Genomic DNA, 17,717 nt, shown 5'->3' with positions numbered 1-17,717 from the left:
GCTGAGCACTGTGTTGACCCTCAAATCCCTTTTGGAAGAGGTCTGACTTGCATTATGGTGCAAACCTAGGGATCAGCAAGACGTGTGTGATTCTTAGTAGTAGGGGGCTAAAAAATGCCAACAAAATACACTGGAGAGTGACACACTTGCACAGAGGTGCAGAAGCTGGCTGCTCTGTTGCTCAGCCTCGTGAATTGCCAAGGACAGGGGTGCAAAGTATCCATTTAAAATGCCTATGTGCTTTGGGGCTCAATTCTGAGACCTCCCTTTGGGAAGTCACACCTGGGAATCTGATACAAAGCACTAGCTCCATGCATTTGTTTACATCCCACATACCATGAAGCACATGTACTGGGTGCTTTTACTATGTGTGATAAAACATAGCTAATGGCTTGGCCCTGCTGCAGAGGGGCTGTGGCTTTGCTCCTGTGGGCTCGCTGGAGAAGTGCTGCAGTCCTCTCTTGATGCCTGACCAGCACTGCCTGAAAATGACAGGAAAGATATTGCCAAAGCTAATCCAGGAGAAGGAGATATTCGCTGCCCCTGTAGGGAGCCAGGTCCATTGGATGCTTTTATTACTTCTTGAGACTGTTATTAATTTTATTGTATCACTTTACATTGTTCACCTGTTCTTTTGAATCAGTGAAACAGGCTAATGCTGTACAAGGGTCTCAAGGAGTGGCTGTTTGGGGTTCTTTCTTTACCCTTGACACTCTGCAGAGACCATTGAAGAATGCACTTGGCAGCATAAAATCCTTCATCCTACCATCTAATTGAGAGAGGCAATATTTCGCCCACTGACAGCCAGTCAGATGTGATCTGGGACTGAAGTCACCAGAAGCAGCCAGGTCTCTTTCGTGTCTAAAGCACTGTCCTCCTGAGTCCCTGACTCTCATGGAGCCCTTTTGAGTGTTCCCTGCCCCCTGCTTCTTCTAAAGAGCATGTTGCCCACTTGTAGACAAGGACTTTTCTGTGTTAATCCCAAAAGCCACATTGCAGCCTCCCCAAGCCAGTCATTGAGCAAGCAGGGACTAAGAGAAGGACAGCCACAGCATGGCTGTCTCAGGACTTCATCCAAAGGTGAACCACTTCCCACATCAAGTCAGTCATCCCACCAGCAGGTACAGGCTTGTCTGTTCCCAGGTAGTTGGTCTCTACACCTGATGCACATCCAGGTTATATCTGCAAGTCCTGAGGCAAGCTGGTGGGTGGTGAGCATCTAGGGGAAAACTTAAATGAACCATGAAAGCAATGCACAATAGCAACAATAAGCCATTACTGCCAGATCCAGTCCCTCTTGCCAGCAGCTCAAAGCCACTTATGCCCACACCTTGGTGTGAATCCCTGCAGAGCCTCTGCCCAAGCTGGAGCATGGAGTAAGGAGCTGTGTGACACCTCCAGCACAAGGCTCCTCCTGGCCATGACCTGAAAGTGCTCCTGAGTCCAGGGAGGGAGGGAAGGGGACCTTAAGCCCCTGGCATCTGGGTGACATGAACAAAATGAGCTGTCCTGGGCTGCTCCAGCAACTCCGGAGGCCAGAGAGACATGCATGTCTGCTGGAGCTGAGAGCCCTGCTCCAAGAGCTGAGCAGTGATTCTTGCTGTCATGTGCAGCTCAGGGACAGCCAGGCGCCAGGTGAGCTATTAAAATACAATTTATTGGTACAAATCAGACACTGTGAAACAAACTTGATTTAGAAAGAGCTGTCATGTTCTGCACAGATGGATTGGAAATGAGCTGTCCTGTGACAGGAGCAATTGGCAATGCTAGCAGACAGACTGAGTGGACAGGTGTAGGATGAGCAGGGCAGGGGGAGAGACTGTTCTGGGGCTGGAGTCCTGCCCTTGAGGGCTCTGACAGCCAGCTAAAGATTCTCAAGGAAAAGTAGGGTGCAATGGGAGATGTTTGTGCTATGCAGGTGGGGCCCCCAGTGCAGGGGTTACCCCAGGCATTCAGGACTGGGAGAAAACAGAGATCCAGGTGAGGGCAGTGGGAGGAGAGAAGAGGACTGTCACCTGTCCTGGGACCCTTCTGATGGCTGGAATCCATCTTTCATTCAGATGATATTGCCTTGGGCTAGAGTGTTACCCAGCAGGACCTCACCTTCTGCATCTCTCAGCTGCTTAAACTAACAGCTCTCTGGCCATCCAGTCTGTGTGGGCTCCAGCCCATGCTCCTCCCAGTGCAAAGACTGTCTGTGTCCTGGACATTGACTCTCCAGCCATGCAAGTGTTGGGTCAGAGTTTGAAGGGAAGCACCCATAATGGCTGGGTTTTGCACTCACTTCCTGGAGAAGGCAGACACCAATGCCTGCCCTAGACATGCAACACATCCCACTGGCTCTCAGGGACAGAGCAACATTCACTGTCCCAGTATGTAGGCTCAGGCTTGACTGAATCAAGCTTGATCTGCATGCATTTTCCATGCCTACTGGTGCAGAAATACAGGCATGCATCTCAGTACATTCACACAGCCAGACAAGACAAAGAAGTGACAATGTTTACAGAGATGGATGGTCTCTAAGGGGAGATAGGAATAGGTAAACTCAGGGCGGATTTGCTTAAAACTGGTCATATGGACCCCCAACAGCACCTGCTGCCAACACAGGTCTGCAGGATGAGATGGGAGAAATCCTGCCCCCACGCCCCCACCCCCGCTCCCCTCCCCTCCCCTCCCTCCCCCAATCCCTATAATTTCTCAGTCTCTTGCTCCTTAAATCCTTTCCCCATGCTCTGGTAAGCCACTATACTAGCAGTCCTGCAAAGTTCTGAGTGGTCCATACATGGAGCTGTGTGCTGTGGGTAGACCTAGCAGCTGAAATAATGTGACTGATTCCCAGGGCCTTGGGCGGAGCCATCCAGGCCCAACACTGGTCACTATTTCAGGTCGTTATTGATAACCATGCTGTCATGTATGTCAGAGTAAGTTGTCATCTTCTTCCTCTTGCCAAAGGTGGAGAAGCTGTTCTTGTTCTCCCAGCCCAGGAAGCGGGGCCCATCTTTGCTGGAAAGCAGAGTAGGGGTGCCGGGGATGTAGACATTGTGCTGATAATCCAGGGCTGGGATGTGCCCTGAGTACGAGGGGCTGTACTGGGGTGTCCAAATGCTGTTGGTGCCTGCCGAAGCCTTCTGAAACTCTGGAGGAAAGATGAGCGTGATACTGGCTCAGGGGAGGTCACATTCACAGCTCAGTGGGACAGTGACATCCATATGTCACCGTCCTCCCTTCTGGGGCCTGGACACCCCTTCCATGCTACAAAACTCTATCAATGCTAGGAGCAGGGATGTGTGTCCCCCCCTGCATTTCCATCAAGCGACCAGAGGGTCTGGTCTTCCCAGCCCCAGCGCCCCAATACTAACCAGAGACAGGGGTCACCAGTGTGCACAGCCTCTCATGCTCCTTCTGGAGGGCTCTGCGGATTTCCCCCACATCCTCCAGGCTCTGGGAGCTAAAGAGAGGAGACTCGTTCAAAACTCTACTGGAGGTAACCTCTCTGTCCCCAAATCACCCTTCCACCCACTCCCTCTGTTTCTGCAGTGCCGGATTTAGTACCTCTTCAGGGCGGGCCTCTGCATGCTTGGAGGCAGCTGGTCCATTTTGGGCTGTTTGATCTGGAAAACACGGGGAAGAGCAAGGCTGGTTATTGGGACCCTCTGTTTATCAGCCCAGCCCTTCCAGCACAAGGCTTCAGTAGCCAGAGATGCAGGACTTCATCTCCTCCTTTGTAGAGAAGCAAGCAGCATGTTCCCATTTTAGGGAAACTGAGGCAATGCTGAACCAGCCTGTTCCCTTCTGGACCTTCCCCACCCGCCTGAGACATTGGGGTTGTTTGGGGTTTGCCCTCTGTTTCTGGGAGTTTAATTGCCAAGGTCTGTCCTGGGGGGAGAGAGGGGCTTTTTCTATTTCTGTTAATTTTAAAAAGCCTTTTTTGCAGGTGCAATGGTAGCTTAGCCCAGGTCTCAGGCACCAAAGGGTGAAAGGTGAGAAAATTGGCTACATACCCAATGTCCCAGGGGAGTTGCAAACAGCTAGGGGAAAATACCATTAACATATTAGAGAAGTGAGTCCAGCAGTGCAAGGAGACGTGCAGGGAGAGCCTTTTGGCAGTGAGTCTTGGGCTGTCCTTGGAAGGGCTGTTTTATTAAAAGTCAGATGTAAGTGGATTAGACACCTCATCACTCTCCTTCCTTGTAATCGTGTTTCGGAGAGTCTTTCATTGGGAAAATTAGACGTTCCTCATTTCAATACCTAACAAATGTTGACATCAAAATCCCACCCCAAAGACCCCACTCCCTCCCTGTCAGCGCAGCCTGGTATGGCACAGCGGCTGGGCCTGGGTGCCAGAACCAGGAGCACAAGCAGTGCCAGCAGAGTCAAGACCAGCCCTGGGTGCAGCAGCGGGACACTGCATACCCCCACTGGCACAGAGAAAGTGGGGCAGTGGCAATGTTCAGGCTGTCCCAGCGTGAATTGCTCACCCACACGAAGCAGATGCCACCAACACCACCACATGCCCCCGGGGCACTAGAGCATCTCAGTTGCCTGTAATGGATGCAAAAGGCAGCAGGAAAGGATTTCCTCTCGTCTCAGCTGAGCCTGACACTCCCCCAGTAATTAGACCCATTGGGAAGCTCAGTGGATTTTCCTGCTGCCTGACAGTTCCTAATTCCTGCACTGATCAAAGGCGCTGGTTTTTCTCTGTGAAAAGCTGTGCCTGGTTTCTCCCACAGCAGAGGCTGAGGGAGGGGGCTGGGGGTACCCGTGGAGCACTGGTAAGTAGTGCTGGTCATGGCGTTACCTGCTTGGATACGTGGAGATGCTGGTCCAGCCAGGACTGCTTCCTGAGGTCCTTCTCGTTGTTCCAGGTGGGGCTGCAGGGTTTGAGGAACATAAAGTCACTCTGGGCAGACTCAGGTCTGAGGCAGACCTTGTAGCAATAGCCTGGGGGACCGCCCCCGGGCACGTCAAGGCAGGTGGCAGCTGTGGTCCCCGTGGGGGGTTGTGCCATCAGATTGGATGTCTTCAGGCTGTCAGGGGAGGGTCTGGACCCAGGGCAGCAGGGTGGTGAGCAGCCATCACCTTGGCAGGAGCAGTGCTCTCTGTGGCTCCGAACAGCTGTAAGGATGAGGATGGCAAGGAGAAACGTGAAGGAGATGGAGCCCAGGGAGACAAGGAGGTACAGGGTGAGTGGGGAGGATGAGGAGGCCTCTGGGGGGAGGCTGAACTCGCTGAAGTCAGAGAGAGTCTGAGGCATGGTCTCCACCACTGAAAGCAGGAGGGACATTGTGGCAGAGAGGGCTGGCTGCCCACCATCCCGCACCTGCACAACCAGCCACTGCCGGGTTGCATCCTGCTCCAGGAAGGAGCGGAGGGTGCGCAGCTCGCCTGTGTCTGGTGCCACACTGAAGAGGGTGAAGTCAGTGGCCTGGAGGAGCTGGTAGGAAAGGCGGGAGTTCAGGCCTGCATCTGCATCCACTGCCGACACTGTACCCACAAGGTAGCCAGGCCCAGCTGATCGTGGCACCAGCTCGGTGGCCACGGAGCCATTGCGCGGCATGGGGGAAATGATGACTGGAGCATTGTCATTCTGGTCCAGCACAAAGATGTGGACAGTGACGTTGGCACTGAGTGGCGGGAAACCCGCATCCTGTGCTTGCACCTGGATCTGGAAGCTGCGGATCTGCTCATAATCAAGGGAGCGCAGGGCATACATATGCCCGCTGTCCGAGTTGATAGACACATAGGTGCCCACAGGCATGCCATGGATGTGCCCGTCGGCAATGGAGTAGGACAGGTAGGCATTTTGTTGGCAGTCAGGGTCCAATGCACTGACGGAGCAGATGGAGGCACCTGGTGCATTGTTCTCCATCACGTAGACACTGTAGGAGGGCTGGAGAAAGCGTGGGGCATTGTCATTCACATCGGACACTGGGACAGTGAGGGAGCTGTGGGTCAGCAGGGAGGGGGATCCCATGTCCCGTGCTGTGATACTGATGATGTACTCAGGCACAACCTCCCGGTCCAGTGCCTGCGTGGTGACCAGCATGTAGTAGTTGTGGAAGGAGGTGCGGAGTTTGAAGGGTACGTTGGGGCCAACCTCACAGCTCACACGCCCGTTGTCCCCAGAATCCCGGTCCAGAACACTGATAACAGCAATGACAGTGCCTGGTGGGGCATCCTCCAGCACAGGTGTGGACACAGAGGTGAGGGTCACCTCTGGTGCATTGTCATTCACATCAAGGAGTTGCACAAGCACCCGGCAGTGCACGGCCACAGCTGAGGGTCCACGGTCCTTAGCTTGCACATCGAGTTCATGGAGACTTGCCCGCTCATAGTCCAGGGGGCCCTTCAGCAGCACCTGCCCACTCTGTGGCTCTACATGGAAGAGCTCCCGGACATGTGGTGGAGCGTGCCCACTGAAGGAGTACTCAATCTCCCCGTTGAGGCCCTCATCCAGGTCAGTGGCATTGAGCTGGATCACCAGCGTGCCAGCAGGGGCATCCTCAGGAAGGCTCACGCCATATGAGGGCTGGTCAAAGGCAGGCACATTGTCGTTCGCGTCCAGCACCGTGATGAGGATGTGAGCTGTGCCTGAGCGCTCGGGGATACCACCATCAAGAGCAGTGAGCAGCACCCGGTGTGTGCGTTGCTGCTCACGGTCGAGGGTGCGCTCCAGCACCAGCTCTGCAAACTTGCTGGCATCACTGCGTGTTTGCACCTCAAGTGAAAAGAAACCATTGGGGCTGAGCCGGTAGGTGTGGACTGAGTTGGTACCCATGTCAGGATCCTGGGCGCTCTCCAGTGGGAAGCGGGCACCAAGCACGGCAGACTCGGCCACCTCCAGCACATACTCTTGCCAGGGGAAGGTGGGCGCGTGGTCATTGATGTCCAGCACCTCCACCTCAATGCGGTAGAGCTCCAGAGGGCTCTCGACAAGGAGCTGCAGATGGAGCAGGCAGGTTGCCCCGGCCTTGCACACCTCCTCACGGTCAATCCGCTCGTTCACGAAGAGGATCCCGTTCTCCAGGTTCACCTCCAGGTGCTGCCTGGCCCCAGCCTGCGACACCATGCGGAACCGCCGCGCTGACAGGGTGGATACATCCAGCCCCAGGTCCTCGCCCAGGTTGGCCACAAAGGCTCCGTGCTCGAGCTCCTCCGGCACGGCGTAGCGCAGCTGCCCTGCCGCCGGGCGCGGTGCCGGGGGCCCGGCCAGCAGGAGGAAGAGGAGGGAGCGGAGGAAGAGCTGCCCCTGCCCGGAGCCTGGCCGGGCCCCCATGGCCCCGCAGCCCTCCAAGGGACGCGGGGTCCCACGGGCGCCGCCGCGTCCCCCCACGCCTTTGCTCGGCCCTTGCAGTTCCGAAGAGTTTCGGGCTCCCGGGGCCGGCGGGGGAGGGCCCTGCCCGGAGCTGGGGAGCCAAGCCGCGGCTACCGGCGGCCGCTTAACCCTTTTCCTGCTGGCCCTGGGCAGGGGGTGCAATCCGGGTCCCGGCGCCACACCAGAATCGGTCTACCGGAGCCGGGCGCACTTGGGGAGGGGGATCGCCCCGGGAAGGTCCCGTTAACGGCGGTGGGAGCTCCAACAAGACTGGTATTACCCCGCAGATGCTGCCTCGTCCCCGCAGTAGATTAAGAGGAGCCTGGATCGCGGCGGCTGCCAAATCCCCCGGCCGCGTCCCCCGCCGTGCTAGTCCTAACCTTTACCAGATGGTTAAGCCCCTCCAGACTTGATTACATTTCCCTGCACACCGTTTTCCTTGTAATACGGAGTTTTTAATTACCGGAGCAAGGGGGATTACAGCCCCAGATAAAGCTGAGCCCATGAGCGCAGAGGCACAAAGAGACCCCCGCCTCCTTCCCTGCCCTCTCCCACCCCCGACACCCCGCCTGCCCACAGCCCTGCACCCCTAATCCCGGTCCCCCACCGGGCACCCCAGTGCCAGACCCCACCGGCTCTCGCGGCACGATCCCGCCACAGACCCGAGGACCTGTGTCCCCACCCCCACCCCCGGCGGCTCCCCCCACGCGTACAAACTTTCCGCCCCCCGCGGAAGGCGAGGGGGAGCCGGGCGCGGAACGGAGGGCGACAGACGGAGCCCCCTGCTACGTCCCCAGCCCTCCCCGCCCCGGTACCGATCACGGTCCCTCCGCTGGCCGATCCGTTCTCCCCGCAGACCGGTCTTCAGCCGCCGCCGCGCCCGGGCAGCTCCGCCCGCCGCCTCCCACCGCGCCGTCCCCGGGGGCGCTCGGTAACGGGACGGGGCGGCCGCCCCCCCCGCCCCGCGGCTGCTTAGGGCGCGGATAATCCCGTAACGATCTAGTTAAGGGCTCGGCAGGGCTCGGAGCGGCTTTAGCCGTGCAGTGATATTTCACTGCCTTTGTCTCTGCCTCCCGGTCCGCGGTGGGAAGGGAACCGCCGGCCCCAGCTGCCCCCCGCCCCGCTCCCCACGGGGACCCGCGTGGGAGGCAGGATCCAGGGGCGACCGGGAGACCGGAGGAAGCGGGAGGCGGCGAGGCTGGAGGGGTTTGTCAGGCTGGGGAAGGGGGGATTGTGTCGCGGGGAGCGCAGCGTGACCCACGCTGGACGTGCCGCGCTCGTGGAGCCGCCAGTTAGGGAGAGGCGCAGGCAAGGGCGGGGTGACTCCGCGGGGCGAGCGGGTGGAAGGAGCGCCGCGGCTGGGTCACGCGTGGGCTCGGGCCGCTCACGGTGGAATCGGGCCGGCTCCCGGTAAGCGAAGCCCAGGCTGCATCGGAAGCGCCGATCACGGCCGGCCAGTCCTCCGCACCATCTCCCACGCCAAGGCCACCCCTGGTGTCGTCGTTGTCACCCCTCCCCCCCGTCCCTTTCTGTTTCTTTCTCATCCCACAGTTCTCCCCCCGCCTCGGTCCCCGATCCCCGTCCTGCACCGCCTGCCCGGGGCTGGGACCCCGGCCGTGCGAGGGCTGGGGTAGGGCTGCTCTGGGAACACCCCTAGGGCTGCTTAGGCCAGAGCGGGGTTTGGGGGCGGACAACACACTGGACTCAGAGATTGTCGGGGGTCTCCTTTCCCTCTCTCCAGTCCTTCCCCGTCCTCGACCAAGCGCGTTACGGGAAACCCTCGGAGCGGCTCTCGCCCTTTTGTTTGGTTCAGAGTAAAATATTCATACTGCACTCTCCCATGTGTAAACTGCTCCCGGCAGGATCCGGCCCCCCCGGCCCCCTGCCCGGTCCTGTCTGCCCTTTTCTGGCTCTGCTCCCCCCCCCCCCCAGCTCTCCATCGCTGCTTCCTTGGGGGGTGGTTCTGTCCCCCCCCCCGCTCCTTGCTTCCCTCCCCTAAGGGAGGTCATGGAATAGTCCCATCCTGTTCCTTTTCCTTACCTCCCCAAACGTTGGGGTCCCTTCCCGCCCCCCCCAGCCCCCACGATTCCAGGGGACCAAGACCAAAAGTGGGGGACATGTGAGGGGGCACAGGCTTGTTCAGAGGATCACTTTCCTGAAGGAAATGGCACAGGCTGGGGGTGGCTGTGGTTGCTGCAGAGGGACGTGAGATCCAAAACCGAGCCTTGTTTAGGGGAGCATAGCAGAGGAGGGTGAACGGGTGAACAGCAGGATGGGGAAGATGTCATGGGAACAGTCCAGCACCCCAGCTAACACCCCATTTCACATCCTGTAGATTTTAAGTCCCCTCTTGTGACACAGGGATGTTTTCAGCTGCCAGCCCTGTTCTCTCAGGGTAAGGAATCAGGACACAGCTAGAAGCTTGTTTTTGGAAACGCTGGAAGCCAGAAGAAGGGGGTGGGGGGTGGTGCCTCTCTGAGATGTCTTGGCACAGGCAGGCAGGTGGCTGCTTGCGGCAGGTCAGCACTGATGTGTCTTGGCAAGGCCAGCTGGAGAGAGATCAGGGTGGGATGAAGCAGGAGATGCCGCAGGTTGAGCTGCCTTGGAAAAACCACGCAGAGAGAAAAGGGCTGGGGGAACATCATCAAGCTGCCTGCAGACACCAGATCTTGCCCAGACACCACCATCGCTCCATTTTCCTACCTGCTGTGTTCTGGGGCAGCAGAAGGGTCTGCAAGAAAAGCTGTCCCTGCCAGACCACACATCCCTTCCCCCAGCTCCCCAAGGTGCCTGTCCGCCCAGCCATGCATGTGGGTTCGCTGCTCCCTTCTTGCTCAAAGCTACAGCAGTTATTGTTTGCAGTCCCCAAGGAGGGAACCACAGTGGGAGGGGGAGTCTTCTGACTGAAGGCAAGTGCAGCCCTGGTCCCATGCTGGTCACTCCCAAGTTGCTGGTGCAGGGTCAGGTGCTGGGGGTTTGGTCTTTGAAGGCACAAAGCTCTGCAGCAGGATGCCCTGATCAGTGCTCCTCCCCCTCTGAGGCTTCGGCTCCCTGCTTTCCCTCAGGAGGAGAAAACAGTGCCCTGAAGGGGTTGGTGGCCATCTCGGTGTGTTTATCAGGGCCAGTGGGGCACTCTGACTGCCCTTGGGTGCTGGGACGTAAAACATGAAACATGCCCAGTCTTGTTTCAGAGGTGCACAGGGATGGGATGAGAAGCTATGGGCACGAGCTGGAGAAGGGAAACTCTCATTGGGTATTAGGGAAAATATCTTCACCGTGAGGGTGAAGGGCACAGGGACCAGACTGGGGCAGGAATTGCCATCCTTGGAGAGCCACCTGAGCACCTGATGTACCAGCCCATATCTGATCAAGGATACACCAGGAAGCTCCAAAGGTCCCAGCTGATAAAAACTATTGTGTGATTCAGAAAGCCCCAATCTGTAGCAACCCACCCTGAGCAGAGGTGAAGTGGTCACCAAGGCGAGGGTGCCCAGAGAGCCTTAGTTTCACAGAATAACAGAATCACAGAATGGTAGGGGTTGGAAGGGACTTCTGGAGATCATCTTGTCCTACCCCCCTGCTTGAGCAGGTCCTGTCATTGAGCACCACTGAAAAGAGTCCGGTTCCATCCTCTTGGCAGCCACCCTTCAGGTATTTATAAGCAGTATAAGATCCCCCTTCAGTGTTCTCTTCTCCAGGCTAAACAAACCCAGGCCTAACAGCCTTTCCTCCTAGAGTGAGATGCTCCAGTCCCCTAATCATCTTGGTAGCTCTCCACTGGACTTGCCTAAGCAGTTCCCTGTCCTTCTTAAACTGGGGGCCCAAAACTGGACACAGTACTCTGAATGTGGTCTCACTAGGGCAGAGAAGAGGGGGAGGATAACCTCCCTTGACCTGCTGGCCACAATCCTTTTAATGCAGCCTAGGATACCATTGGCCTTCTTGGCCACAAAGGCACAGTGCTGGCTCATGGTCATCTTGCTGTCCACCAGCACTGCTAGCTCCTCAACAGAGCCGCTTTCCAGTAGGTGAGCCCCCAACATGTATCAGTGCATGGGGTTGATCCTCCCCAGCTGCTCCCATTTCAAGGGAGCGCCAGGTCCTGTGTTTGTCAAGCAGCCATTTCTTTTTGCAGATGCCTTGCCCAGAGGTGAGGTATGGAGCAATGAAGGATGCTGGGACTCCATTCCCACTGGAAGTCCTAGTCCATGGGCTCTGTCCTGCAAGGTGCTTGAGTTGTTCATCACCTTCATATTCCCTGGCAGTGGTGCAGGTAGACCTTTCGCACTAGACAGGTGTGTCAGTAAAGTTTTCCTGAAGTTCAAGGTGGTTTGTAGGTGAGAAGAAGACATAGCTAAGATGGACAACTCAGGAGCCACTACTGGTAGAGTGAATTGGATTCCCTTGGTCAGTGACACATAGCAACATATCCCCCAAACCTTCTTGCTGGGATAGATAGAGGCTGAGACACTGGCCCAGCTCTGCATGGACCCTCCATAGCCATTATCTACTTTTGAGCATTTTCAGGACGTGAGGGGCCAGTCCCACCCAACTTCTGGGTGAGCCAGTTCTTACTCACTGTGGGACATGAACCTCACTGGCAGCTCAGAAAGTCAATGTCTCTGCTCCTGTTTCAGAAGGGTGGATTTTCTTGCAAGCTCAAGCCTGCAAAGGGAGTTGCTTTCATGGCTGGTGTCTTGTTCCTCTTGAAGTAAGAGACCTGAGATCCAAATCAGAAGAATGGCTGGGTCCCCACTATACTGAGAGCTGGGACTTGTACTGTTCTGGGCACCTTATTTAGAGGCCCCCCCCCAAGTGTCCTGTGGGAATGTTTCCTCTCCCCTGGGAAGGACTGAGAAGGAGGGGGAAGGCGGTCAGTGAGCAGGAAAGTAAGGGTGGGCAACAGTGTAATGCTTGCATGGGGGAAGAGCAGAGGCTTTGAGAGAGAGGAAGTGACAGCTCTCCTTTGTCGGACACCAGCGTGCCTGATCTTGGAATACTGCGCACAGCACCTGTGTCTGAAGTTTTGAAAAAATATTAAAAAACTGATTTAAGGCCTGGAAAAATATCTTATAGGGAGAAGCATAAGTGAAACTGCCTGATCTCTGTGCAAAAAGAAGCCAGAGGAGGTTTGATGGCAGGACCAGGGAGGTGTCACAAGGATGAAAATTTGGGGACAACTTGAGAGTTAAAGGCAAGCAGACCCATGGCTTGAGCCAGACAGCTTCATGTGCTGGACAGTGAGAGAGGATCAAGCTATCAGAACTGTTGATGTCTATGTTTCTTGGTGTCTGCAGATCCATGTGGAACAGAAGATGTGGCTTCATTGAGTCCATTTTCCCCAGTGTATCTTGATGAAATGGGAAGACCGGCCCTAGGGAGGGGGCGTTCCGATTCACCTCACCTCCTCCAGCAGAGAAACCACTGCAGGTCTCCCCTCCGTATGGGTGATCCTACAAAAAATTTGACCTGCTCTTTCCTATGAGAAGAAGGTCCTGTAGCCACAAGGAAGTATCTTGTCAGCTCCCAAAGGACTCCAGGGAAGGGGCCATAACTCTAACAGCTCCCCTTGGCAGGATCCATGATCCTCTCCTCTCCTCTCCTCTCCTCTCCTCTCCTCTCCTCTCCTCTCCTCTCCTCTCCTCTCCTCTCCTCTCCTCTCCTCTCCTCTCCTCTCCTCTCCTCTCCTCTCCTCTCCTCTCCTCTCCTCTCCTCTCCTCTCCTCTCCTCTCCTCTCCTCTCCTCTCCTCTCCTCTCCTCTCCTCTCCTCTCTCCTCTCACAACATGCTAAACAGCAGCTGGAAATGTTGGAGTTGGGACCCCAACAAGGCGGCCAAGCAGCAGGAGCTGGGGTGGATGTTTCCTTGTCCTCTCCCCACACACACCCAAACAACAAACAGGTGCCTGCATTTCACTTTGAAGTCCCACAGCCCTGGTCTAGGTCGGTGGTTTCAGGAGGGAAAGGTAGAAAAAGGCATGTTCTCCTTTGTCCCCATTTCTAGTTTTTAGTCGTCTGCTTCTGTGGAGCCATCCTGGATCTCTGGGGATGCATCTCTGGAGAATAAATTCCAACTCTTCCAGTCTGGGACAGATATGGGGATATTCCCTGCTTCCCTGCCCCCCCTTCACTTCATTTCTCTGTCCCAGTTCCCAGGATAGGGACCACTTCTACCATCTCACCCTCCCGAGCCTCTGCCAGGGCCTGTGTGGTGCTTGAGACACTCCCCAACATCCCCATCTGCTCCTGGGAGCTTTGCAGATCCTCCAGGTCTCCCTTTTCTCCCCCACCAGCTCTACTTCTTTCATCTCTGTCTGGGAGATCAGTTATCAAGGGTGTTGACATGCACGCACCCGACTCCCCTGGGAGGATGGGGAGCAGTGAAGCTGGGGGTGGTGTTCTGCTGCAAGAAGGCAAAGCTGCCATCAGCAGGCACTTTGATCTACAGACAATTACAGACGAGTGTAGGACCTCGCTCAGCTCAGCCAATAAATAATGGAATTTGTGTGTTGACACAGACAGATTTCCCCCAAACTGTCAGGGAAGGGGAGACAGAGAGTGAGTGAATGGGTGCCTGAGCAACTGGAGGGAAGGGGAAAGGAGCAGGCAGGGGAAGGGACAAGGAGGGCCTGTGTGAAAACAGGGAGAGGGGGCAAAGTAGGAAAAAAAGAATAGGTTTGGGGAGGCAACGCTGATGAGGGAAGCTGCTCAGGGAAGACAAGGAGCCTAAGGAACACATATTTGTAGAGGGGAAGGAAAATCAAGACAGGAACTGTGGGTGGAAAGGCAGGGAGGGAGTGCTGCATGCGCAGCAGGCTGGTAGCAGAGGGAAAAAAAATCTGAAGGTGGAAAAGAAAAAGAAGGAGGAACAAAGGCATGGCAGGGCCACCGGGGCTCCCCGGCTGCCTGGCAGATCACACAGTCTCTGAGCAGGGACCATATTCCCACAGCCCCCTGCAGAGCAGCCCTGACCCGCCCCCCACCCCCCAGCCTCCCATCCCCTCCCACTCCCTTCTGCAGAAACACCAACTCCAGCAGGGGTTGGACCTTTGCCCTTGCACAGAATGGGCTCTCCACCGGGGACACTTTGTCCCACCAGCTGAGGAAAGCAGGACAGGTTACAGGTTGGGCCAAGCGTTGACAAATTGGGGTGATGCTTAGTAAACAGGAAGCTCATAATGCTGTGGGGAACAGAAATACTGGCTCCAGGGTTGTGTGGGATGGTGCTGCAGCAGTAGGTCAGCTCATGGGGCATGGGAGACCTGGAAGCCTCTCAGCCCTCACAGCTCGTCCCCAGAAGAGCAGGGGTTTGGTTGTACATCCTCCCGGCATCGCCATACTGGATCAAAGAGAAGCAGGACAGGGGCTTTCCAGGGATATCGCCCATGGATGTTTAGCTTAATGATGGCAAACGGCAAGAGCAGCAGTCTAACTGGGGCAGCAGTAGCTTATGGCCTGAGCAGTGGGAGGACTGGAGCTCCTGCCAAGCTCTTAAACCTCTCTTTCAGGAGGGCAGGGTGTAAAACTAGTGTAAATCGCTAAAAAGCTGGGTCTTTTTGGTAATAAAGCCACTGAAGCAGGTAATGATTCACCTGGCCAAGGCAGAGTAATGCATGGGGACAGTCTGGGACCCCTTCTTCTCCAGGATGACTCCAGGTCCCTGATCCCAGTCATTTTACTGGGATGGTGGGAATCCTGGGCTGTATTTGGCTGCTGCTGCTCTAGTCCTGAGCAGGACCTGAAGAGAGTGATGGGAAGGTGGGACAGCAGGGGAGGGCAGGGTTGAGGGGTGCACAATGGCATCCCAGTTCCCTCTGAAGGAAGGGAGAAAGGCAGCTTTGCACTGTGGGTGTTGGTGCTCAGCCCCTCCGCAAGGCTTCAATCCTCCCTCCCAGAATGAAGCCAGGGAAGAAGATGGCTGGGAGAGAAGTGGTGGGGGCAAGATTAGTGTTTTCTCTGGGGTCTGCTGCAATGCCCCAGTGCTTCTTCAACAGTCCCATCACTATTTAACAGGGTGGAGCTATAATAGTCCGGCTCAGGCTGATCACGATCCCCAGCCTGGCTAGGACATACAGGGTGCAGGTAGGTCTGTTGAACTGGGAGATCGTACCCCCAGGTCCTCTGAGCCACATGCTGTGAGGAACTGCTCTGTGGCCAGGGCAGAGCCTTGTACCCTCTGCCCAGGTACTGACAACAAGCACCAAGCCGGCTCCAGGCACCTCGAAACACTTTTACAGTGAGACCACGCAGGATACCCCAGCCTGGATGTGGGAACCATGAGAAACGTTCCTACTTACTCCACCAGCTCCCAGTTTCAGTCCACAGAACAGCTGCACCAAAAAGGGCCGCAGGTCCAGCAAGAGGGAAGCGGGAATCATCAGGCAGGCACAGAGCACCCTGGTCCTGTTTGTTGGTGGGGAGAAGCAGGAAAGAGCTGCAGAGCTGGGGCCTCCCTCTCTGTAATTAAAACCCCAAGCCCTGACCCCTACAGGTACGTCCAGCACCAGCAGCCTTACAATTCAGCATGGAGATGGAGAGTGCTAATGAAGAGTCACAGAGAACCACTGCTCCCACACTGGGGGCAGTGAGAGAAGGGTTAACACCCCACAGCAGCACTGAGCAGCTGTGGGCACAAAGAGTTAACATGGCAAGTGCAGAAAATGTTATCCATCTCTTTTCTAAATATTATTTCTTCCCATGAAACCAGCTTTTCATCCTTGGCTAGAGGCAGCTCCCGCTGCTGGGAATCCAGCAAAAGCTTGTGTCTGCTGCTGCACACACCACTGCTCCCAGCAAGCCACTGAGACAAAGAGCTCGGCTCTCCCAGCAAGAGCAGCCCCAGCACTGGGACCAGGCTGCAGCAGTGCAGAGATGCTGGGGCTGGGGCTTCAGCCCAGAGGGTGCAGACAGCCTCGGGATGGAGGCCAGTCGTTTTACCAAGGAGGAATCTTGTTAATGAAAACCCTCTCCCATCCCACTGCACCACAGAGGGATTTCCTCCCTGTCTCCCAGGATGGAGAGCAGTGGGCAGCAGCACTGGGACAGGCTGGGTCAGGCCAGTGCAGGCTCCAGCCCACAGCAGCAGGCTGCACAACCCCAGCCATCTCCCATGGAAGGTTTTTCTGGGGCTGCCACTTCACACCTCCCCCCCTTGGGTGCACCGTAATGGATAAGAACAGCAGCATGCTCTGTGGGGAAACACAGGCAGCAGCCACTGGCTCCAAGGTCACAACCTGGGGATGAGGGAGGGTGTAGGGCAGCCCCTGCCCCTTCCCCAGAAGCCCAAACCAAATTCAGGCTGCAGTGAGGCTCTGGTTGGCTGTAGAGCTGGTGGCTTGGATAAAATGGCTACTGCTAAATCTTCTCTGAAATGTCCTAAACTTTTAATGCGTATGAAACCACAGCAGCATCCCTTTTGCGCCCCAGAGGGCACAAAAGCACAAGCACCTTCTCTCTCCCATTCAGCCTGCTGAATTCACATGCTGCAATCTGAACAGCACTAGGTACGTGGCTGGAATGAAAGTCGCCTTTCCAGCTTGTGTGCTCAGAGAGCATTTGCCAAAGTCAAAGGATTGCCAAGTTAAAAGGGTCAAACCTCCAAGGACAGTTGTATCTGACTGGCTATAAATCATTTCAATAGCATCTTCAACGGGGATTATAATCTGAATTGAAGCGTAAAGACCCAAGGCAATGAAGCTGTCAGCAGTCTAAGATTAAGGAATTAAAACAGCAGCAAAGCATTACAGGATTTGTTCTAGATGTATTAGAAAGAGCAGGCTAACCACACTGCAGCCTTCCTCGGGTCGGAAATTTTATATGAGTACAGAGAAGGGCAAGAGCAAGGATCTCATCAACATACATAAAAAGAGAGGAAAGACAAGAGCTATGAAAACCCAGCCACACAACATATAAATCCTAACTGTAGATGGAAATGAGTCACACAAGGTTTGACTGAGGTAAATAAAAGCAGAAATGAAGTGGATTTAAGGGAGGGTAGAGGTGAAAAGACACTGATAGCCAGCAGACAGGAAAAAAATGGCCCTTAATATACTAAGGCTGGTAAAACCTGGAACACAGCCCAGCCTGCTCTTGGATTGCCTAATGGAAATGCAGCTTCCCCAGTCCTGTCCTCCTTTCCCCTTCCCTTTCCCCTCTCTTCCCTCCCCCCTTCCATGTTCTTACACCCATCTCCAGAATTACTTGAAAAAGCCAAGAATGACCGCAACTGCCTGCATAGGGCAGCTGGCAGCTGAGCTGAGAGAGAGGGTGACAAGCCTTGCCTTTGCCTCCATCAAGGTCCCCAGAAGGCCACCACCATTTGCACAGCTTGGGAGATCCAGCAACTCTTCTTGGTGGGAAGCAGCAGCTCTCAAAACAAAGAAGGAATCAAACTCCCACCAAAGG

The 17,717-nt window shown here is 55.7% G+C and overlaps 1 protein-coding gene across 1 annotated transcript; it reads right to left on the bottom strand.

The window, feature by feature from the left end:
• Nucleotides 1-2,692: 2,692 nt before the first annotated feature.
• On the bottom strand, nt 2,693-7,842 carry LOC104043939 (protocadherin-10-like). Its single transcript, XM_064458118.1, has 4 exons — nt 4,799-7,842; nt 3,553-3,611; nt 3,360-3,448; nt 2,693-3,136 (listed from the first exon to the last, which is right to left on the bottom strand). Exons 1-4 carry the CDS (start codon nt 7,274-7,276, stop codon nt 2,877-2,879), a joined length of 2,886 nt encoding a protein of 961 aa, XP_064314188.1. The 5' UTR covers nt 7,277-7,842; the 3' UTR covers nt 2,693-2,876.
• Nucleotides 7,843-17,717: the final 9,875 nt, after the last annotated feature.

This window comes from Phalacrocorax carbo, chromosome 8, assembly GCF_963921805.1.
Source record: "Phalacrocorax carbo chromosome 8, bPhaCar2.1, whole genome shotgun sequence".
Lineage (NCBI taxonomy): Eukaryota > Metazoa > Chordata > Aves > Suliformes > Phalacrocoracidae > Phalacrocorax > Phalacrocorax carbo.
The sequence above is the reverse complement of the archived record's forward strand: the minus strand, read 5'-3'. Positions and strand labels throughout refer to the sequence as shown.